The 23,888-nt window shown below is 41.7% G+C and overlaps 1 protein-coding gene across 1 annotated transcript in view; it reads right to left on the reverse strand.

Annotated features, from left to right (window-relative positions):
- The window catches only part of IQCH (IQ motif containing H), a 212,313-nt gene that overhangs the window by 9,068 nt on the left and 179,357 nt on the right, over positions 1 to 23,888 (reverse strand). Inside the window, 3 exon segments of the mRNA XM_089907078.1 lie at positions 7,361 to 7,477; positions 11,914 to 11,919; positions 16,393 to 16,563. Coding sequence (XP_089763204.1) covers positions 7,361 to 7,477; positions 11,914 to 11,919; positions 16,393 to 16,563 — 294 coding nt within the window.

The following is a 23,888-nucleotide window of genomic DNA, read 5'->3' on the forward strand; positions in this document are numbered from 1 at the left end:
GTTGGAAACAAAGTAAAGAAAACATACTATACTAAGACCAATAAGGCTGATTTGAACTGAAATCTAGAGCTAATTGCAAATACTGTGAGAAGCACATTTGGAAAGGATGTCTTCAGAATATGGAATAGATATGTTCTAGGACAGTGTTTTTTGTAAAATTGAGATTATAATTTATTTATAATATTGTATAAGTTTAAGGTATACATGTTATTTTATATATTTATTTATTGCAATATGATTACCACTGTAGCTTTAGCTAAGACCTCTATCTCATCACATACTTATCATTTTATTTTTGTGGTGAGAACATTTAAGATCTAGTCTCATATTAATTTTGAAGTATATAATGTAATATTTTTGACTATAGTCATTATGCTGTTCGTTAGATCCCCAGAAACCATTCATCTTCTAACTGCAAGTTTGTACCCTTTGACCAACATCTTCCCAATCCCCCACCCACCCTGGGCCCTGGTAACCACCATTCTACTCTCTGTTTCTATGAGTTTGACTTTTTTAGATTCCATATATAAGTGATATTGTACAATTTTTGTCTTGTCTGGCTTATCTCATTTAGCATAATGCAGTCAAGTTCCATCTATGTTGTCACAAATGGCAGGATTTCCTTCTTTCTCATGGCTGAGTAATATTCCATTCTACATATATACACTGCATCTTTTTTATTGATATATAGTTGATGTACAATATTATATGTTTCAGGTGTACAACATAGTGATTCACAATTTTTAAAGGTTATATTCCATTTATAGTTATAAAATATTGGCTATATTCCCTATACTGTACAGTACATCCTTGTAGCTTATTTATTTTATATATAGTAGTTTGTACTTCTTTTTTTTTTGCGGTACACGGGCCTCTCACTGCTGTGGCCTCTCCCGTTGCGGAGCACAGGCTCCGGACACGCAGGCTCAGTGGCCATGGCTCACGGGCCTAGCCGCTCCGTGGCATGTGGGATCTTCCCGGACCGGGGCACGAACCCGCGTCCCCTGCATCGGCAGGCGGACTCTCAACCACTGCACCACCAGGGAAGCCCATAGTTTGTACCTTAATCCCCTACTCCTGTCTTGTCCCTCCTGCCTTCCCTCTTCCCACTGGTAACCACTAGTTTGTTCTCTGTATCTGTGAGTCTGTTTCTTTCTTCTTGTGTTTCTTTCTTCTTGTGTTAAATAGTTTGTTGTATTTTTTAGATTCCACATATAAGTAATAACAAACAGTATTTGTCTTTCTCTGTCTGACTTATTTCACTAAGCATAATACCTCTATGTGCATCCATGTTGTTGCAAATGGCAAAATTTCATTCTTTTTTATGGCTGAGTTATATTCCATTGTACATACATACTGCATCTTCTTTATCCATTCACCTGTTGATGAACAATTAGGTTGCTCCCATATCTTGGCAATTATAAATAATGCTGCTATAAACATTGGGGTGCATGTATCTTTTTGAATTAGTGTTTTTGTTTTCTTTGGATATATACCCAGGAGTGGGATTGCTGGATCATACGGTAGTTCTATTTTTAGTTTTTTCAGAAACCTCCATACTGTTTTCCACTGTGGCTGCACCAATTTATATTCCTACCAACAGTGTACGAGGGTTCTCTTTTCTCCACATCCTCACCAACATTTGTTATTTGTGCTCTTTTTGATGATAGCCATTCTGAGGTAATATCTCATTGTTTTGATTTGCATTTCTCTGATGACTAATGATGTTGAACATCTTGTCATGAGCTTGTTGGCCATCTGTATGTCTTCTTTGGAAAAACGTCTGTTCGGGTCTTCTGCCCAATTTTTAATCAGGTTTCTTTTTTTTAATGATGAATTGTATGAGCTGTTTATATAGTTTGGATATTAACCCGTTATTGGTCATATCATTTGCAAATATTTTCTCCGACTCAGTAGGTGGTCTTTTTGTTTTGTCAATGGTTTCCTTTGCTGTATAAAAGCTTTTAAGTTTAATTAAGTCCCATTCATTTGTTTTTGCTTTTGTTTTCTTTGGAAATCTGCCTTTTAGCTCACTTCCTGGGTGATTCTCACACACATCAAAATTTGAAAACCACTATTCTAAGAGCAATGGGTAAAAAAATATAGGGAAGCAGTTTGTTGTGTGGAAAATAATTTGTACTTCAAAGGAAAACTTCGTGCTGTCTACATCACACCTTGATTCTATGGGAGATATTTTACAACTCTGTAAGTTGTAGGTGACCGAGAGACAAGCAGATTCTGTCCAGTCTGGTAGAGGTTCAACTGATTTTCCTCTCCTGCTCTCCTTGTGGAAAAACCAGTTTTGCCTCCATTTGCATATTCATTTCAGTAGTGATGATCTATAAAGTTGTCTGGTTTTTTGGATTTTTTTTTGTCCTGGTTATAATATCTGCTTAATTCTTCTCTCTTAAATAAATCTTTATCATGTGTTTAGTTTTATATCTGTATGAGAGGCATGATTTTATCCTTTTTTGAAAACTATCTTTTAACAGTTCTTCTCCAAATAAATAAAAGTTAACACTGGAGTTGTCCAATAAGGGAAATGGTGAAGCTGTGAACTCCTCATCACTGGAAGTACAGAAACGAAAACTACATTTTGGGGATTTGGTAAAAGATACCACATGCCAGAATTACAACTGCCCGTTGACTCCTCATTTTATCAGGAAATCTGGGCATTAGGACAGACATTGGACTAGAACTGTTGTCAATGCTGGCTGCACATTAGAATCATCTGAGTGCTTTAAAATTTTAATGCCTGGGCCCTACCTCCAGAAATACTGATTTAATTGGTCTGGAGTGGGTCCTGGGTACAGTGCCAGGCTAAGCCATATTGGAGCCTAAGGCAAAGGAAAAACATCAGTATATGTTTATTTAAAATATTGATGTTTTGTTCATCATGGATTTCTTTCATTAATTTTGATTTTTAACATATTGATTAACAATATTATTTATCTTTATTACTGAGGTGCTTTGGGTAAGTGCCTCACTTGCCTCACACTAATCCCAGCCCTGCCTGAGCATCTGTACTTTTTAAATCTCCTCACTCATGCCATTCTAATGGGCCGCCAGGGCTGAGAGCTATTGACTAGTTTGATCTTGTCTTGCATCCTTTACTGAGCTGTCCAATGTGGTAGGCACTAGCTACATGGGGCTACTGAGAACTTGAAATGTTAGTAATCGAAATTGAGTTGTGCTGTAGCTTTTAAAGACTTAGTACATAAATGTAAAGTATCTTACTAATTTTTATACTGATTACATGTTGAAGTGATAATATTTGTTTTCTTTTTGGGGAGCATCCTTTTCTTGACACTAATTTCTGAATCAATCAGGTTATGCTGCAGTCATTAAAAAAAACAAACAATTCTTAGTTTGTGTAACAAAAAAGTTGGTTCTTGCTTATACTCCATTTCCCACATGGGTCGGATCTCTGGTCCCAGGTACACTCAGGGCTGAAGGAGGCTCCATCTCAGTGTTCTTCCAGGATTTCCAAGGCAGGAAAAAGGCTATGGCGACTCATAGAGTGGCTCTTAAAGGCATAAAAAGGACATATATCACTTCTGTTCATATTTTACTGGCCAAAACAAGTTACATGGCCACGCCTGACTTCAGGGACAGGGTGGAGGAAGTACAATTCTGTTATGTGCCTGGAAGGAGGAGAATCAGAACATTTTGAACAGCCTTAATGATTGCCACCATGGCAATCCCTTGGTCCGAGGAAGTGATTGCTGGTGGTTGTGGAGCTATTTAGGATCATGGCACACTGCCTATGTATGTGCGAGACCAGACCTGCCACACTGTTGCAGGCAGTAAACATGACACTTTTCTCCATATGGCTTTCATTACAAGTTCATTTCATTAGGAAATCGGTGGGGGTATTTTGTAGCATTACAGAAATACCAGGAATGAGACCCACCGAGTTGGTTACAAACTCAGCAATGCGTCCTTCCGATATTCAGCAAGGAAAAATAAACTCAAAGGGTGATCTCATTTCGCTCTTTTACCCCTAAGATTTTGGACAAGAAACGTCATGTGAAATTCTATGATGATAATGGGAAGAAAAACATAATGTTGAGAATAAGGACTTTGAAGATTCTTCTTTTGGTAGCAATGACACTGATGTATTGTTAACGTTGCTTCTTTATCTGGAAAGAGCCACCCACATTAAATTTGACCAAGAGTGAAAGCAGGTGGCATAGGTAACACTGGAATTAGGGTAAGTGATCTTTTTTTTAGACTCAGAATAACCCAAAGAGGCAATAAAATTTTAGGGAAGTTAATTGTTAGACATAGCTTTTTTTTCTTTTGTAAGGTGGAGATAGTCATGGGGGTTATGGAGAAGTTTGTGCTTCTTCAGCTGAACACACAAGAATTACCTAGGTGGAGTATTTTATTTGAAATGGGTCCCAGAATTCTTGGACTGGATTGGTAATAATATTTTAGAAACATACACAGTTAGTGGGAAACAGTCCTTAGGGGGAAAAAGGCGCATAGGGAATACGCTGGTGTAAGAAAAAGAATCATATTTGACTTTACAGACAATTATGGATTAAGGCATTTCATAAAATGCCTGGCTGTGTGACCAGGGGAAAGTGCTTAAATTCTTTAAACATAAATTCCTCACTGCGATATGGTAGAAATAAATTCTTACAGGAGAGATATGAAGATGAAAGAGATAATAAAGTAATAGTGCTTAGCTCAGTGCCAGCATATAGTAGGTGTTTGGTAAATGTCTCTCCAACAAAAGGCAACGGAGAGAACAAGTGGAGAGTTCTGACAAGGGAGGGACCCCAGTGTCTGAAAAGATGAGAATCCATCTTAGGAAAAATAGAGCAAGGACATTGTTAGAGAATTTCCAAATTTTCCAAGTAGTCTCCTTCTTCTTACCTCAGATTTTTATGATTCCATTTCTCCTCTCTTCTTGTACTTTTATTATTTGTTCTTTTTCTTTCTATTTATCCCCTCCTACCTTATTTTTATAGATTGTTCCAGTCTCTGGATTTTATCCTATTTTCTTCTGTTATCTTTTTCTTCTTCATATTGTTCCATCACTCCATCACCCCCAATCTATATTTCTCTTTCTCTTCCAGTTCATCTTTCATCCTTTATACGTTGTTTAGCACAGTTGACCTGGAGGCAGAGTCTATGAAATATGCCTGTCAGTTCTTCTGTACCCCTCTGCCCTTTCTTCATTCTTCTCACCCTCAGTGGAATCCCTTCCTCTGCACCATCCACTGTTTCCCCTGGGCCTTAATAGCCTGTTTCCTGTACTGAAATTTGTTCTTAGAAATGAATCTGATCAACTAGAGCCACAAAGGTGTAAATAACTTGTAAAGTTTGGTGCTTTACTTTTCCCAGGAGTACTAGAACTTCAGTCAAGTACAAAGCCTTCAGCCAAAGAAATAAATAATAATAATCTCAGGCAATAGAAAGTTATAGAGCCCTTTTTCTTTTCAGCAGGAGACTTTCCCTGCCAAATATGCCCACTCACAGAGCTTGTTCTGGTTCTGCTTTGATATTTTAGAAGAAAATAAAATAAGTTGATTCAGATAAAGCTAGAGTTAGATTTAGCCACCTTCTGGCACATGTAAGTCTAATTAATTTCGGGCTAAACACTACAGTTGACCCTTGAACAACATGGGTTTGAATTGCATGGGTCTACTTATATGCAAATTTTTTTCAACAGTAAATACTACACTACTACACATCCGTTGTTAGCTGAATCCTTGGATGCCGAACTGTGGATACAGAGGGCCAACTATAGCGTTACACTTGAATTTTCGATTATGTGGAGGGTCAGTGCCCCTAACTCTGGCATTGTTCAAGGATCAACTGTATTTAATTCCAAAGAGATTGTGTTGAGCAGATGTAATAATTACTTTCAGATAAATCAGTTCAATCTGTCCTTTTCATTCTTTCTATATTGTATAAATTTTAATGTAATTTGCAAGGGAATATGAGCTTCATTTTATGTGTTTGCAGTCAGCATGAATCAGTCTAATCAAAAGGCGTTATGCACCCTGACAGTGCCCTACAGTGTGGTGGGGATTGCCAAGTGTCAGCCAGGTCATCCTATTCACTGTTGGCCCTGTGCCTAAGGTCCATATGCTTTTCAAGGGCCTATAACAATATTTGAACCCTGAAAAATTCTATTTGTTTTCAAGTATGAAAAACAAAAATTAATAAATATGGAACTGAGTATCTACAAATCAAAACATTTGATCAATTTGTTATTGCCCAATTCTTTGTCATTATCTATAAATTATATTTAATGTGAGAGGTGAATATATTTTAATATGTTTGATGTGATGTGGGAAGGGTGTTCCACAAGAGCACATAGAGTCACTCAGGTCTTAGAATAGCCCTCTAAGAATTTCAGATTTGAAGATCTGAATCAAAGTGCAAAATCATGAAACTATTTCTCAGAGTAGTATGAATCTCTAGGCACAAAATGGAGGTTCTAGCTTAAGTAGGAGATATTACATCCCACTTTGCCCCCATCCAGCTACACTAAGGATGAAGAAGCTGGGTAGGGGCCATCAATGTCACTGGAAATAGACCAAAAATGGGGGAAACTGTTTTTGTTTTTTTTTTTAATCAGAACTGCTCCTAGAAAGAAACTATGATATGTAGTAGAAGGATGCTATGGATTGAATTGTGTATCACCGCCTGCCCCCCGCCCCGCACCAATTCATATGTTTAAGCCCTAATCACCCATGTGAATGTATTGGAAACAGGGACTTTAAGGGAATGGTTATAGTTAATGAGGTCATAAGGGTGGAGCCCTGTTCAGTTAGAACTTGTGTCCTTCTAGAAGAGGTTACAGAGACATCAGAGATTGCTCTTTCCCCGCCGTGTTAGGACACAGCAAAAAGGCAGTTATTGTGCAAGTCAGGAACAGTCCTCACCGGGAACTGAATTGATCGGCAACTTCACCTTGGATTACTCAGCCCCCAGAACTGTGAGAAATACATTTCTGTAAGCCATCTTGTATATGGTGCTTTGTTACAGCAGCCCAAACAGACTAAGAGGATATTTATTAGTAAGCAGCTTTGGGTGGGGTCAGAAAGCTCAGGACATGCTTCAAGATGAAGAGATGGTCCCCCAAATAACTCCTAAGTCTGGTGAGCTACAGGGTTTTTGCTTTACTAAGTTGGGTGTACAAATTTGGGGTCAGAGATCAACTTCCCAGGACCAAGTGCCACCCCCTGCCCTTCCCCAAGCAGCACTCAACCTTCCTCTAAATACGTGTCAAACCAATGTTTAAAGAATATCTGTTTGAAGGTGCATCAAATTATTAGCTGCCTAGATCACCCACAGGCCTGTATTTGGTCCAGCCTTGGCCAACTGTCACCCTTCATACCTCAATATCATAGCCGATGCCATGGGCCTTACACATCTGGAGAAAAACATAGTGGAAAATCAGAGAGAGATTGTCGTGCCTCAGCTGGGTGCTCATCACCGCATAGCGACTGGTTGCCTGGAAAAAAATCACAACTGAATGTCAGACTCTTTACTAAATATTTAAATAAACTTTTAATTTTAGAATAATTGTGGATTAAGAGAAAGGTTGCAAAGATAATACAGAGAGTTCCTGTATAGCCCGCATCCAGTTCCCCTACTGTTAACATCATACATTGATGTGGTACCTTTGTCACAACTAAGGAACCAAATTGCCACATTACTTTTAAGTCCATACTTTATTTGGATTTCATTAGCTTTCCCCTAATTTCCATTTTCTGTTCCAGGATCCCCTCCAGGACAGCACATTATATTTAGTTGTCATGTCTCCTTAGGTTCTTCTGGGCTGTGACAGTTTCTCAGTCTCGCCTGACAGCTTTGAGGAGTACTGATCAAGTGTTTTGTAGAATGTCCCTCAATTTGGGTTTGTCTGATGTTTTTCTCATGATTAGATGGGGGTTGTTGGTTTTGGAGAGAAGGACTACATAGGTAAACTGCCACTTTCATCACCTCATATCAAGGATACATATCAACATGATTTATCACTGTTGATGCTGACCTTGGTCACCTGGCTAAGGTAGTTTTCATCAGGTTTCTTGCTGTAAAGATACCCTCCCCCTTTTCGCGCTTCGGCAGCAAATCACTAAGTGCACTCCACCTCCTTGAAGGGACCAGTGTTAGAATTTTAATTCCAACTGCTTTCTTTGTTTGGGAAATTGCTATTCTATATCTTGCTTGCCTATCAATGAGAGCTATCCCAAAGAGACTGGTTACAGTAGGTCCAAAGTATTTCAACTATAATATCTCCTAAAATATTTAAAATTTAATATGTGCAGAAGAAAGTATTGAATCCCGATAGTTTTGTAGCATGTCCTTTGTGAAATATGATATTTGCCTTTGACAATTATCTCTGTTTGTCCTTGGGTAAATGGAAATTTGGAGAACTGCACATAGAGCCATGGCCAACCTTAGGGCATAGAAAATGGCGATGCCTGGACCAGATTTTGAACTTTGGAGACCCTCAGGTGCTGGGCAACCAGGTGCCTGATCATATGCAGTGACTTGAGATAGGAGAAGGAAAAGGAGGTGCTGCCGGTTCACAGCTGGCTGCAAGGATCCTAATGACCTGACACACTGTGTTTTGTGAAACCCCAGGCTCTCTCTTTGTCTCTGAGCTAATGCAAGGCAACTGGAGCCAACTGAGTGAGTGCCCAGCGGAGAATGAACATCATTTCCCCACCTGCATCTCACACACACACACACACACACACACACACACACTCACTCAGATTTCATGTTCACCTTTTGTGACATATGTCCCCCACATATTGTGTCTTTTCCTTCCACATTGACGTAAAGTAGTGTATCTGATGGCTGCGTTATCAATAGTAGTAATTAGGCCCGTTCTTCCCACACATAAGCAGGATCCACATCTACAAAAATGTTAGGCTCCCGCAGGCTAATGTATCGAGTTGTGCATCTCCATTGGTATTGTCCCACTTGGAGCCATTGGGAATTCTGTTTTTACAAAAGAAAATCTATTTGACCCTCTATGCCTCACAACTGTACTTTGTTATCACCCTGACCTATCATGAGTTGTTCCCCTGTCTGGCTCCCTTACACGACTGGGAGTTTTCTGAGGGCAGGCACTGTTTGGTTTCTGAATCCCCAGGCTGGACATGATGCTAGCATTCAGTGTTTCTTGAAGGAAAGAAAGAATGGATACATGAAATAGGGTAAGTGGATTGCACTTCTATCTGACTTAAGAGACACTTCAAAGGATGTAATTCAGGGGACTTGCAGTCACTGAGCACTTTGGGGCAGAAGAAGAGATTGATTCACAAAACAGAGGACAGTCACACCATCCCTAGAGAATGACAGCTCAGGACAGTCATCCCAGGTCTTGCCCCTAGAGGACATCTTTTGGAGGACAATGTAGCTCTGGTAGACCTGACAGGGATTATTGGTGGGGTAACAAGAACTGGTTAAGTGAAATTCTGGCTCAGCTATGTAGTCAGGCTGGAGGAACGTGACCACCAGGCCTGCTTGCCCTGCCATGTCAGGCTGTGCCATGCTCCTGCCTTCACAACGGAGGCCCAGAAGCCTGAGCTTTTGTGTATAGAAGTGAACTGTAAATACTCTGGAATTCCATTGTAGTTACTGAGCATGTAATTGCGTGGTAATTACCATGAATTCACAAGATAATTCCAAGGTTATTTTTGTCTTCTAAACTTGTCTTATGCTGCTATAGTATATAAACTAGCAAACCGAAGATCAGGACCCAGTCAGCGAGGGAGAGAGGTAGGCAGGCATCTGGTAGCAGGATCCAGCTCACTGCTGTGAATCTTGACTCCAAAGCAAGGCAGAAGAGCTCACTGTCCAGTATTACTGGACAGCAAGTAAGGACAGGCTATCCTGAGGTTTCTTTTGCTCTACAGAGACAGACTGCAATTCCCCCTCCTCCCAGTCCTGGGCTTGTGATTCATAAGGAATCGGAAAGAAAAGCCAGGATATTTGGTGTATGTCTCCAAGCGACATCATCTTTTCCATGACCATCACCGTCCTAGTCCAGACCATTATGGCCTGGAGGGCAGCTTCTTCTTTCTACTAGGGAGGTGGGGATGCAAGCAGAATTCTATAGTGGAAAGGTTATACAGAGTCAGAATCACTGAAGTTCAAAACCTGACTAGGCCACTTAGTATATGTGTGATCTTGAATATGTCATTTAACTTCCCTGACTTTTGATGATTCAATAAGCACCTAGCACCTGATACACAGTAGCTACTATTGTTGTTGCTGTTTCTTTGAAAACATCGCAGGGCCTGGAGCATTGTAGACCTACACTAAATGTAATTTTCCAGGCTATTCCTGCCCCCACTGGTACCTGGGATTCTGAGCATTAGTACCACATTGAGCATTTCCCAAACTCAGGTTGGTCAATGCTCAGAAATCATCAGTGTCTCCTCTTTGCCTTCAAAATGAAATCTGGACACCTGACTTGGCTGGAAGACTCTCCCAAACGTTCTCAGTGGACTGCTCCAACCACTTCTCCCACTTCCTTCTTCCCAGATTCTCTGCCCCAGCCCAACTGGTTCATAACAGACCACGGGCTCTCTTCGGCTGCTGTCCTTTCTGCTGGGGGAGGTCTCCCTCTCCTTGCCATGGTGACTGCCTTAGTCTTTAAGGCCAGACCAAGTTCTACGTTCTTAGTAAAGCATCCTCTGTCCCCGCCTGTCCACAGCTGTTTCTCCTAAGAACTCCAGCAGCAGGTTAAGGGACTGTCACCTAAATGGCACTTAAATGAGACCTTATGCTTTTTCCTTGTGTATGTGCTATCTATTTTATATTTCTTTTCAACTCCTCGAGGACAGGGACTTTGTCAAATGTCTCTGTATCCTGGATGCTTGGTGAAATTGCTGGCTTACCTTTTTTTTTTTTTTTTTTTTTGCGGTACGTGGGCCTCTCACTGTTGTGGCCTCTCCCGTTGCGGAACACAGGCTCCGGATGCGCAGGCTCAGCGGCCATGGCTCACGGGCCCAGCCGCTCCGCGGCATGTGGGATCTTCCCGGACCGGGGCACAAACCCGTGTCCCCTGCATCGGCAGGCGGACTCTCAACCACTGTGCCACCAGGGAAGCCCGCTGGCTTATCTTAAGTGCTTAATAAATGTGTTATAATAATGCAAATAAAGATGAACATATACAATACACCTACTTTTTTTTTTTTTAAAGACTTAACCAACTCTGCAGTTCCTACAGGAAAAAACCGTCAATGATCTAGTGTTGTCTTTTATCCAGCCTGATAGCACAGGTGACAGTATTGTCTCGAGGATTAGATGAATTTGTAAAGACCTTGGAACAGTGTCTGGCACAGAATAAGCACTCAAAAACAAGTTAGCTCTTATTAGCATTTGTTAAACTAAATAATTTCACAAATAAGATAAATTATTTGAAAAACAAGACAAAACAACAACCAACCAGTAAGTCTTTTCATCAGAAAGGGACTTGAATCAGAAAACCTGGACTTTGCTACTTACTTAACTTTATGACCTTGGGCAGTTCACTTACCTTTGAATAGCCTTACTTTCCTGATCTGTAAAATAGGTATGATAATCCATGTGTTATCTAATTCTTGGGGATCAAATAAGCTCATGTCTATGTAAAGTATAAAGCATTATACAAATGGAAAACATTTTTAAAAGGCTGACTTGTGTAATTGACTCTCTTCTGATGCTGTAAAATCCATTTAGGTTTACCAAGAAAGTCATAACCTAAAGAATTTTATACCATCGGAAGACTCCTCCACAACCATCTGGCCCGTTCAGTGCTCACTGAGTCCTGGCCTAGCTCGGAGCAGATTAGGAGCCAGTGGATAATAGTCATATGCCTGCAAATAACCTCATCACACAGGGAGATGAAGCCTCCTTTGGAAGAAGAGCTTTTTCCATGGCCTCAACCAGAGACTTCTTCAGGGATGAGCTGAAGCTGTACTCTGGGGTTGGGTCACTGACTCTCAGCCAACACAAGGCAGGTTGGGTAGCACAATGCTGAGACACAAGCTTTAAAGTCTGACAGGCCTGGGCTTAATTCTGGCTTCCATACTTGCTTGTTGAGTGACCTTCCACAAGTTGCTTAACATTTCTTAACTTCAGTCTTCTTATCTAAAAATGAGCATAATAACAGCACCTGCCCCATATATTAGGTTGTATAAAGATTCATGTAAAGCACTTAGTTAAAGTACCTGGTGAGGAGTAAAGGCTCAGTACATTTTGGATGTTATTATATGCATTATAGCTATATGCTGGCCTATCTGGGTCCTTTGAAAAACTTGGAGCTCTTTGCTACTCATCCTTATTATATCCTCTGCGCTTAGTACAATGCGTGGCACAAAGAGGTGAACTTTTACTTCTAGTTGATTCTGGCTGAAAGTATTAACTGATAACTAAGGTGATGGCTGATGAAGACTTAGCATGTGACCTGTCACAACAATATTACTCCTTTCTAAAAGATTCTGCAAGAAAAAGGCCATTCAATGGAAGGCTGTGGAACAGAGGGATGGGCCCTTCCTATGTCCCCTTACAGGAAAAATTCCCTGTCCCCAGTACCCCACTGTACATGACACTGCCTGGGCCAGGCTTGATACAGAGCCCTACTCTACAGGCCCCATAAAATCAAATGCCTTAGGAGACCCTGGGGGTCACTTAGGTCTCCCTTATTTTATAAACAAGGAAACTGAGGCCAGAGAGAGGATCAGAATTCATGACCCCTGACTTAGAACAGTGTTGTCCTCTCCAAATTCCCACTGGCCACATTTGGAATGTGTGGGAATTTCAGAGGTTAGCCTTTTCTAGTAAAACAAGGGGGAAGAAATAGAAGGCAAAATATTATTGGTAGAAGTCTAGTTTTATTAAACTACCTTTCTAAATCACAATCTAACAAGAATGCTTCAAGCCAAATAAAGAAAGCTCGAAATACTCCTTTTCACTGGAGAATATAATTTTGCTTCAGCCACAGTTTAAACTGATTTAGTTCTGAGCACCGGCATTTGAAGTGTGGAGCATATTCTGTTTTCGCCATGATACTTGTTTTGACAGTGATGCATTTCAGTTGACATAGTTGAAATCCTTATGTAATAAATCTCTGCCTGAAAATTAATCATGTTTATAATATTCTGAGAATTAATAACACCCATTGCTCAAATCATTAACTTAAAAAAGGAGCTTCCAGAATCTGTTCTCGGCAGTAAGGGACCACAAATAAATGAACGTTTGATAAAATAATCCAAGTAGCAGTTTAACAAGCGTAAACTTGAATGTGGTTGCAATAACAGAGAACTATTGTTTAAGGGTTGGCAGAGGCCGATGAGGTTCTTATTTCAGTTACGAAGCAGGCATCCACATGCATAATGAACTGCTCTCTGAATTATTAATGTGTTGCTTATTTAGCCTCATCTGTCTAGAAGATAACGTATCCTAACTCTAATGAGTGATTGGTTTTGTACATAATTACAGTAGCAGCAGTAGTGGGGAAATGCCTGCCTTCAAAGAAGGGGTTCTAAAAATAAAGTCATCACATAAACTCTGTTGTTGCATTCTATCAAAATCAAACCCGAAGCATTTGAGAATTCATAATAAATTACAGGAGACAGAATCATTATTAACATCATAATTTAACACAAAAGGTTTTACTTAATCATTCATTACAGATCATGTGCTGTTAAAATGCTTATAAATGACTGGGGTTGTTTTAAGATGTTTGCAGAGATGGTCCCTTTTGGCCACTCACCAACTGTGGTATGGAGGGTCCACCAAGAGAGAGGAAGAGTAAAAAACAGACAGAAAAGGGTAGCAATTTCCGTCCAGTCTGACAGAACGTTAATTAAAAGTTAAAAAGCCGTTAGGTGATTCCTTTTCATTTTCAAAACATGTACATCTGGGACTCATCTGATCTTGTTTCCACCTTCAAGGGGTTATTTGTGGAGGAAACTGGATCAGAAGCCCATGCACCTGGTCTAACCCGGTCTAAATGAGAGTGGTTTGCCACCTGTTTCTAATAAGGGGACAATGGCTCTTCTTAGAGTTCAGAAAAGTTTTTGCTTTTCCCCTGCACAGCGTATTATCTAAAGGAATAGGCCAAAACTGGAAACCTTTTATAGGCATTTGTTCTGAATGTGCCCTCATTATCACTGTAGTCCTATCTGTGTATTTCCTTTTTCTTGTCTTCAAAGGGGGCTGTCAACTGACTGTAAACCTGATGGCATCACAGTCTGTTCACACTTGTTCAGGAGCTTCAGTTTGGTTGTAAATTGTACTGTGTGTGCATGCGTGCTTGCGTGATTCTTTTAAAACTTACCTGTCACACGTGCACATATGCATAGGAGCACGTGTGTGCACCACATGTACCGTGGCACCAGGGTTAGAACCTCCATGTATCTTTCTAAAACCAAAAGCACTTTCAATTTATTCCTGCATCAGAAAACCTGAATAGCTCTTCTTCAGTGACTGTAGAGACATTTGAATTATTGAAGATCATAATGTGTCCCTCTTGTGTATGGGCAATTCCTAAAAGTGTTTAAGACTCTCGATCACAGGAGAATTCCTGTATGTCACCTGTAGCTAGGATTGAAATCTATAGGCAAGATGGGGAAGATGGGAGAGTGCTTCTAATTCAAAGTACAACTTCTGCTTACAGCCTTCTGAAGCAACATACTTAAATGCAGCAAATTGTCTTTGGAAGTCTTGCGTTGAATATTAACTCAGCTTCCAGCTTCCTTTTGGAAATGGCATGGAGATAGGTTCACTAAGCCAGAAGGTGTCAAGTTCTACTGCTGTCCCTCCCTCTGGCACTGAACTTAGGGTCTTGTAGGTCCCTTTGGAGAGGACAGAGGCCACAGGTGGGACCGAACCTGGGAAATTCCTGGCAAGGTCCTGGGACCTAATTAAAAGAGGCCTGTTTCTCATTCCTAGTCCAACTCTGCTTCTCTTCTTAATAAGTAAAGAGATCTAAGGTATTCCCATGAGCAATGGTACCTCATAGGACAAGTGGATTGAGCAGGAGAAGGAGGCTGTCGCCTGAGTCCCCCAAGACATCTGGCACCCTCTCCAGGCTACCCTTCCAAGTGTACACCGAGTTCCTGCCAAGGAAGGTGATGTGGGGATCCTGGGCAGAGTCAAACAAGTGTTCTTTAAATCCAGAGGTGTCTCTTGGACCCAAAGAGACTCAACAGAGAGGCAGGAGATACTGCTCTGAAAAGATATCTCTAGGGCACTGGAGTGGGGGTCCTATTAACCACTGGCATTCCTCTTTTATCTGCTTGACATATTTGGACCTCAAGTAGAGCTTCATTTGCAAAAAGGGCATGAAGCCCACTATTGTAAGAGAAGGCAGAAGAAAGCCTCTGGCATTGTCAGAGCAGCTGTGGCTTGAGCCCCAATCTGCTGTCATATCCCACCTACAGGAAGGGCCATCTGGTCCTCTTGAACTTTGCTCTCCTTCCCCAGGAACAACCTAGCCCACTGTCCCCACGGAGGTTTGCCCTTTGTTATCCAGGGTCCTGAGGTTGGTAAACCTGAACCAGTCCCAGGACTACTGCCTCTAGCCCCCTAGAGATGGCCTAGTGATGAGAATGGGGGATTGGGCCACAGATCACAAGGGGCCTCATTAACCAAGCTGAGAAGTTGGGATTTTCCTGAAGATGACAGGAGTCATTTCAAAATCATAAGTAGGGGAGCAGCATGCTCAGATTCACTTTTCACTTTAACCACCTTGACAGGAGGCAGAGAGTCTTAATGAGAAGCTATTGTAACACTAGTGTGAGACCATGGAAGCTGAAATGAAGGCAGTATCTTTGACGGGGGAAGGAGGGGTCAGAGTCGAGGCATTTTAGCAGCTAGCATCAACACGAACTGGTTGCTGACTGGATGTGGTGATATAGGGTGAGTGATCAGCTTCTGGCCTGACCCGCCAAGAGGAAGTATAGGGGAGGAGAGACGGTGAGTGCAGTTTTGGGTAGTTTGACCCTTGAGGACTCTTGAGACATTCTGTTGAATATTGAATCTAGGAGTCTGAGGCTCAAAAAAGAGACTGGGGCTAGAAAAATACGGGTTTTGTTGGAAGCTTCTGGTAATTGAAGCAGTGGGTATAGATGTACTTGCCCCGGGAAGCGAGCTGAGAAGAGAATGGAGGGGAACACACAAACATCCAGCCCTGGAAAGCCCCATGTACTTTCGTCCTTCCACATAGTGCTTGCCCTTTCTGGACGCCGCCTCCCCTTTCCTACATTCATGTACCAGAAGCCCATTTTGGTAGGTTCAAAGACTTGCCTGAGATTCTTTCTTCTCTCTGGACCCATAGAGCCTGGCACACAACTAGAGCTCAGTAAATGGCGAGTGAGTATTGCTGACACTGAGGAGAATCAGGAAGCATCGGTCACTTACCGGCATTGCCGCAGCATTTAGGTGGCTCATTTTCTTGTCTTTCTTGGGAACAAAGCGGGGCACTTCAAGGGTGCTCAAACTGCAATCCAGGTGGCCGTTGGTCAAGTATAAGGTGAGCTGAGTCAGGGCCAGCTGGTCACTGTATGAGAGGTTGAGGCCTGTTGCCCACACCTGAGTAGAACAGGAGCCGGAGAAGTGAGGGTGTGATCAGTCACCAGGAGAGAAGGCCCCCACCACCTCTGACCACCCCTGACCACCCCACACCACACCAGACCCAACTACAACAGTGAACATGTGACTTAGCGGAGTAGATGTTTTTGCTTCTGTTTCTCCTTCGTTCAACTGAGGGATAGAGTCTCCAGTCTGATTCTCATCAGAAGATTTAAGGTTCTGGAGGTTACACAATTGGAAATACCTGTCCAAGATAATCTGATGGAGAGGCCCGGTTCCGAAAGGCTCATGTGCACTTTGATTTTTCTGCCTGTGGTTTGTCACTTCTAAAGTAGCCAGTGCAATGCTTGCTACTGAGAAGTGAAGCTGGATGGGAACTCTAGAGGATGGGGAGTTCAAGCAGAGCAAACAGAGGGGGAAATATTAGAAAAAGGCAGTTTGCCCTCAGTGCGTAAATATTAGAAAAGGGCAGTTTGCCCTGGCTTCAGAAAAAACAGTGCTGGCTTCTCTGGGAATCTCAACATGATTCTTAAGGGAAACTTAGGGTTGGCCTACAAGCCTTAGCTCTACCACTATTTTTACCTTAAGGGTGCAGGAAAGTCACTTCACCCACCCTACAATGTCACAGTATCCTCAACAGGGAAACGAAGATAGCATCCACCCTAGTTGAATCCCAGGGTCATTAGAAGGATACTATAATGCAGTAGAAATTAAAATGCTTTGATAAACAGATATATATATATAAGCAATAAGTTACTCTAAGCTACTAGATAATTGAGTAATGTCCATTAACACCTTTGACAGATACTTAACTGAGCATCTACTATGTGCTAAACTGCTGATGGCAAAGTGGGTCATATGGTACCCTCTCTCCTCTCCTGTGGCAGACCGTCCTTAATTTCTCTTGTCACCTCTCACCCCTACACTGAATCCAGAAGCACCTCCAGAATCCTCCTGAGTTCAATGCTCAAGGCATATTATTGTGCTAGTTATCTGAGTGTAAAAGGTAAAGAGACACGTCAAGAATGGGAAGACAGATAGAATCATACTCAATTGATTACAACACAGTGAATACTTGATATGATAAAGGGATGGAACAAAGTAGTACCAAAGCAGAAAGGACAGGCTGAGTTCGTCTAGTTTGAACTCAGGGCTGCATCATGGATAGGCCATGGATAGGCATGTAGGAACATGCAATATTCCCATGTATCAAGTACCTACAGTGTGCCAGGTGCTTCACAAACATCTCAGATCTTTATAATAACCTTAAAACAGACAGAAAAGCATTATAATAACCTTAAAAATAACAGCTCCGTGTCACTGATAAAGAAACAGAGGTTCAGAGAGGTACCCATGTCCACACAGCTAGGAAGTGGTGGTGCTGGGTTCTGAACCCAGTTCTGCCTGGCTCCAAGTCCACCCTCTGCCCTTTCCCTGCTGGTGGAGATGGCTTTAATCCTGGCCCAGCCAATCCTTACCCAGGACTAGTTTCCCACTCACACTAAAAGCTAAAGCTGCAGAGGATCAAAACAGGTTCTTGTTTAACATATCCATGCCATGGAAATGCCTTGTGGAGAAAACATGAAGTATTGTGTTTCTGGAGTATGCTGTAATTAGCAGTAATGCGTTTTCACTGTAGGAAGTTGGAAACGAACACATTTTCATGAAGACTTGATTAAACAGTTTTTCCCCTTAGAAGGCCTACATGTGCCCCCCCACACCAACTCGGTGTGTTAAAATACAGAATACATCTGCCCTAGAGTGGACTCCTCTCAAACAAATCTAGCAGTGAGTGACTTGAGTAAGCATGGAATGTAAATGGCGTCATTATAAGGATATTAAGAGGTCAGGCTGTCAAGGGCCCTTGCTAAACTGATGCTAATTTCAGGAGTCATATTCGCACAGTAATGCCCTTTTATAATAGCAAATAAATCACATCTGCAACAATTGTTAAAAACTAACTGCCAAGGATCTGTTGCAGTTGTAAATATCCTATTTGTCAACTTAAATATTTCCTGCTATATTGCATAAAATGCAAATCAGATGGGGACATCTACTTTTCCTTAATACAAGGAAGTGAACTTGCTGTTCTTACATGTCTGGCATTTTTTTCCAGAGCTTCTGTTTTGATGTTTCAGTGTCCTTGATCAAAGAGAAATGCATATAACAAACATTATTAATATTATGTTAATAATATTAATGTTTTGGTGACGAGGATTTTAGTGGGAAGGCAACCAAGGAGTCAAGAGAGCCTGAATCTGGCCCTCGCAAAGAGTGGAAACTTTAACGGTTATTTAAGCTCTCTCAATCTCAGTATCCTTAAGTGTAAAAGGCACAAATGATAACACTACCACAATGGGTTTTGAAAACAAAATAGAATAAATGCGCATAAAATTCCCTTGCATATTATAAAGTTCAATACAGATGTTATTGATGATTACTAAACATTTCCTTTAAGAGGAGTAGAATCTTAGGAGACTCATTTTCAGTTGCCTATGTAGTTATTAGATTGCTTCATTTAATAGCTGTTTTCCCCATTCATAATCATTGTGTTCAACCTCACAACTCAATCCAGTACGTGGTTAGGTTTGAACAAAGTTGCTATTACTGTATCTCAATTTGAACGATGAGGATACTGAGATCAAAAAGTGGTTTTGTGGTTTGCCTAAAATCATAGAGCGTAGGCCAGAACTCTGGTCTTCCTGTAGACTCAAAATGTTTTTGCTGCCCCAGGCTTCCCTAACTCCTTGTCACAAAGGAAATAGAACAAATTTCTTCACGCCTTTTCCTCAACAGCAGGCTTGCCTGAATTGCTCAGATAATTGTTCTGTTCTCCATCTGGTTTTTCCATTGAAGACACCGCCTGAGGCATCTTTGTTTTGCGGACAGGGGTTCCCATTTCCCCCTCTAGACTGTCAGCCCTTTAGGGGAAGCTGCTGAGTCTTTGTCTTCTGACAGCTCTCAGTGTCTGGGGCAGGCTGGCTCCCAGCAGGGCACAGCAGCACTTCTGATGTTTCACTGTGAACTCCTTCACAACCTTTCAGGGACCGGGTTTCTTGAAGCTGGTTTCAGATTCAAATACAGCAAATATTCATTGAACATCTCCTCTGTGCCAGCCCCAGGCTTTCACACATATCTCATTTAATCCTATTCTTGATTTTGGATTTCGCTGTTAATGTTTAGAACCTGATTTCACTCTGCATCACAATTTAGATGAGCGATGATGTACATAGAAAGGCACTACGACTGGGGATGGAGAGAAGTGGATATATTTTTAAATGTTTAGGAGGTGGCTTTGACATGACTTGTAGGACTTGAAATGACTAGTTTGACAGGTTAATTGGTTAGATGTGTGGTTGAGGGAAAAACATCACTGAAGGTTAGCGCTGGAAAGACCCTTAAAAATTATAAAATACAGCTGGTTTATTTTATAAATGGAGCAACTCTAGTGTGAGAAGCAAAGTGGTTTGCCCTGGGCTTCAGAGCCACATATCAAAGGTGTGGGACAAGAAACCAAGGTGTCTCAGCTCCCAGTCATAAAGCCCTTGTTGATAGTTGTTTGATATTCAAAATCCATTTTTTAAAAAATGGCTGGAACACTAGAGAGATTTACATCAAGGCCTTAAGAAGCATGAGCAACATAAAAATCTTCATCTCAGCACTATTTGTAAAACTGAAAAATTGCAGCTGTCCAACATTTGGGCATTGGATAAGGAGATTGTGACACACCCAAGTGATGGGATAGTCTATGATATTATTAAAGACAATGATTGTGACTCACTTTTGATGATGTAGGAAGATACACAAAACAGCAAGAGAAGGATATAGTCATATGGGCAATATGACTTCAACTTTGTAAAAATAATACTGTATCTAGAAAAGACTAGATGGGAATATTACAAAATGTTAACATTAGCAGATTTATGGTAAGTAAAATTATATATAGACTCTCATGTATATTCTAGATCTGCACTATCTAATATGGCAGCCACTGGCCACGTGTACCTGTTGAGCACTTGAAATGAGGTTGGCTCAAATTGAGATGTGCTATAAATGTAAAATACACACAGGATTTTGAAGAATGTGAAATATCTCATAATAACATTTTATACAGATTACATGTCAAAATGATACTATTCTTGGTTATGTTGGGTTAAATAAAACACATTATGTATTAAAATTATTTTCATCTTTTTCTGATTACATTTTAAAATGAGGCTACTAGAAAATTAAAAATTACACGTGTGGCTCACATTCTATTTCTAATTTGATTGGTTGCAAAAAAAGTCCACTGCAACTTCAGCCAGGGGCAGGGCCAGTAGGGGTGGGATGGGGTGGGGAGAGGTGCTGCAGAGGCCCAGCTCTCTACTCCCTGACCTGCGCTGGGCTGGATGCAGTCCTCACTGCCACTGTGTTGGGAGACCTGAGGCAGGCTGGGCGGAGCACAGGGCAGAAGGCAAACCAAGAAACTGCAACAACCTCATTGCCTTTAAACAAGCATGTGAGAACTGAAGACAGGGTCAGGCAGAGGCGAGCTTGCCCAGAATTGTTTGTTCCAATTCTTTCCAAGGTTCTGGGTCCTTCTTGGGCTGCAAGCTTTGGAATGAAATGGTAATAACACACTTCTGTGTGGGGAGGTGAGGGAGAGAGGGTCCTGGTATTGAGCTCTTTTTGCCTTAGGTGCTCAAGGCAGATGGAGGCCGCCTGATCACCCCTGCTGCTTCTGCCTCTTTCCTGTGACAGGCAGGATGGATGGGTGGCAGAGGATATAGATGTGGGCAGATGTGCTAAGGCCCTACATTCTGTAACTATCTCCAAGGGCAAATGAAGTAGCAAAGAGTTTGGTCTTGCCAACCTTCTCTATGGGCATTGGGGTAGGTATGGGACCGAGAGACTAACTTATAGATTAAATAATATTTGTTGAAGAATCATAGAATTTCAGAGCTGTCAGAGTCCACGGATGTTTTGCAGACCCATCTCTAGGTTTTCTTTCCTCTTTCCTCTTTATTTGTAAGGAGAAGAATCTGACTCTCCAGACAGGGTAAGTGACTTGCTAAAGGCCCTACTCTTGGTACCAGGGTCTAAGACAAATATTCGTGACTCTCAGCAAAGTCACCTCTCTGGGCCACTTTCCTCGACTAATCACTGGGGATAATAGTCCTGGTGGACCCTCCCTCAGTTGCCTCTAGATGCAGCTATGAGGCTACCTGGGAAGATTCCTAAGCATGTGTAGAATTTTTTTTGATTTGAAAATTTTATTTAGAACCTTTCATTCTGAGAATAAATTTAGAAAAAGAACCAGTAGGTTGTTCAGGATATTTATAGTGTTCTTTTTTTCATTCAAATTTTTAAATTGAAGTATAGCTGATTTACAATATGTTAGTTTAAGGTGTACAACATAGTGATTCAGTAGTTTTACAGATTATAATCCATTTAAAGTTATTAGAAAATGTTGGCTCTATTCCCTGTGCTGTACAATGTATCCTTGTAGCTTATTTATTTTATACATAATAGTTTGTACCTCTTAATCCTTTACCCCTATCTTGCTCCTCTCCCCGTCCCTTTCCCCACTGGTAACCACTAGTTTGTTCTCTATTATCTATGAGTCTGTTTCCTTTTTGTTATATTCACTAGTTTGTTTTATTTTTTTAGATTCTACACATAAGTGATAAGGAACAGTATTTGTCTTCTCTGACTTATTTCACTAAGCATAATAACCCCCAGGTCCATCCATGTTGTTGCTCGTGTGGAAGTTTTTTAAAAGGTAGACCTCCAACTAAGGCTACTGAGAGATGCAGCACTGAGATGCCATAGAGATGGCATCAGGCCTTTAGAACAGAGGGCAATACACAGCCCACCCTCCTCAGCAGCCTGTTGTGGCTGAGGGATGTGTGTACCACCTCCCTGCCCATGTTCATGTCTTCATTCACAGTCCCAACGTTATAGGAAACCCACCATTTGATCACTTGATTCTTTCTAGAGCAAGACCAAACCCTCAGTCAGACCCACAGCTATGCCTAAGCTATGGAGACCAGGCCACCTGCCCAGCTCTCTGCTGGCTGGGCGATACGGCCACGGGTAGTCAAGGTTCCCTCTGTCCTTACTGGTTTGGCTAGATACAGAGCTGGGGGCTTACTTCCTACTTATTAACTGTGGAGGCTGGGAATCCATTGGAGGGTGCTGAGCAGAGGAGTGACATGATATCTCATATTTTTAAAGGGTTACCCTGGTTGCGGTGGGGAGAAGAGACCGTAAGGGGACAAGGATGGAAACAGGGAGGTCAGCAAAGAGGCTGTTTGCAGTAATCTGGGTGAGAGATGATGGTGGGTGGTCCAGCACAGTATTAGTAGAGGGTGGGAGAAGCGGTCATATTATAGATACATTTCAAAACTAGAACCTAAAGGACTTATTGATGGGTTGGATGCAGGTGTGAGAGAAAGAAAGGAGCCAAGGATGTCTCCAAGACTTTTGCCCTGAAAACATGGAAGGGTGGAATTACCGTGTACTGAGTGGGAAAGATGGCTAGAGGAATAGTTTAAAGGGTAAAATTAAGATTTCAGGTTTTGGCGTGTTAAGTGTGAGATGCCTTTGTTGAATGGTGTTCTAGAGGATGGGATGGGATCTCAGGCACCTTTTCTCCTTTCTCAGCTGTTAAATCAGGAGGATGTGCTTGGCTGGGTTGGGAGGGATAAAGCAGAATCAGTCCCTGTAGGGAGGCATCTTTTTCTCTGCTGTTACTTTTGGGCCTCGGGCTCAAGGGTCTCCTTGGTTGGGGAGAGGCAAGGTCTGTAGGACATGGGGCCTTCCCTAGGGGACATGCTTCTCAGCAGGTTTAGGTCAAGATGAAATAAGGCTGAGAAGGGTAGGGGCAGCTTGGTAGGGAAAAGGAGTGATGGCAGCTTGAGAGCGATAGGGACTAGAGAGGCCAGTGCCTGGAGGGAGGTAAATGTCTTCACTGGATAGAAAGAGCACTGGACCAGAGTTACAGGACCTCACTGGAAGGGAGTGTTGGCCTCGCCACTTAACTGTCTGTGTGATCTTAACTTCCTTCCCCTCTCTGGGCCTCAGTTTCCTTGTCTGTTAACACAGACCAGTGGTCGCTATCTCTGAGGGTTGTTGAGAAGATCCAGTGACTACATGAGATATTGCATGAGACTATTATTGTGGGGTCTGGCAGAAGCAAATCTGTTTGGATTTGTTCCCTGTGTGACTGCCAGAAGCTGAGTCTGGGGCAGGAGTAAGAACTCACTTGCTTGGCTCTTGACTTCGGTATTCTGGCCTGATTCTCAGAGGTAATGTACACACTTAACTCTTCTCAGATGCTG

The sequence above is a fragment of the Delphinapterus leucas genome, chromosome 2 (assembly GCF_059928025.1).
Source record: "Delphinapterus leucas isolate spDelLeu-1000000601 "Yukka" chromosome 2, BTC_Dleu_Yukka2, whole genome shotgun sequence".
NCBI classification, from domain to species: Eukaryota; Metazoa; Chordata; class Mammalia; order Artiodactyla; family Monodontidae; genus Delphinapterus; species Delphinapterus leucas.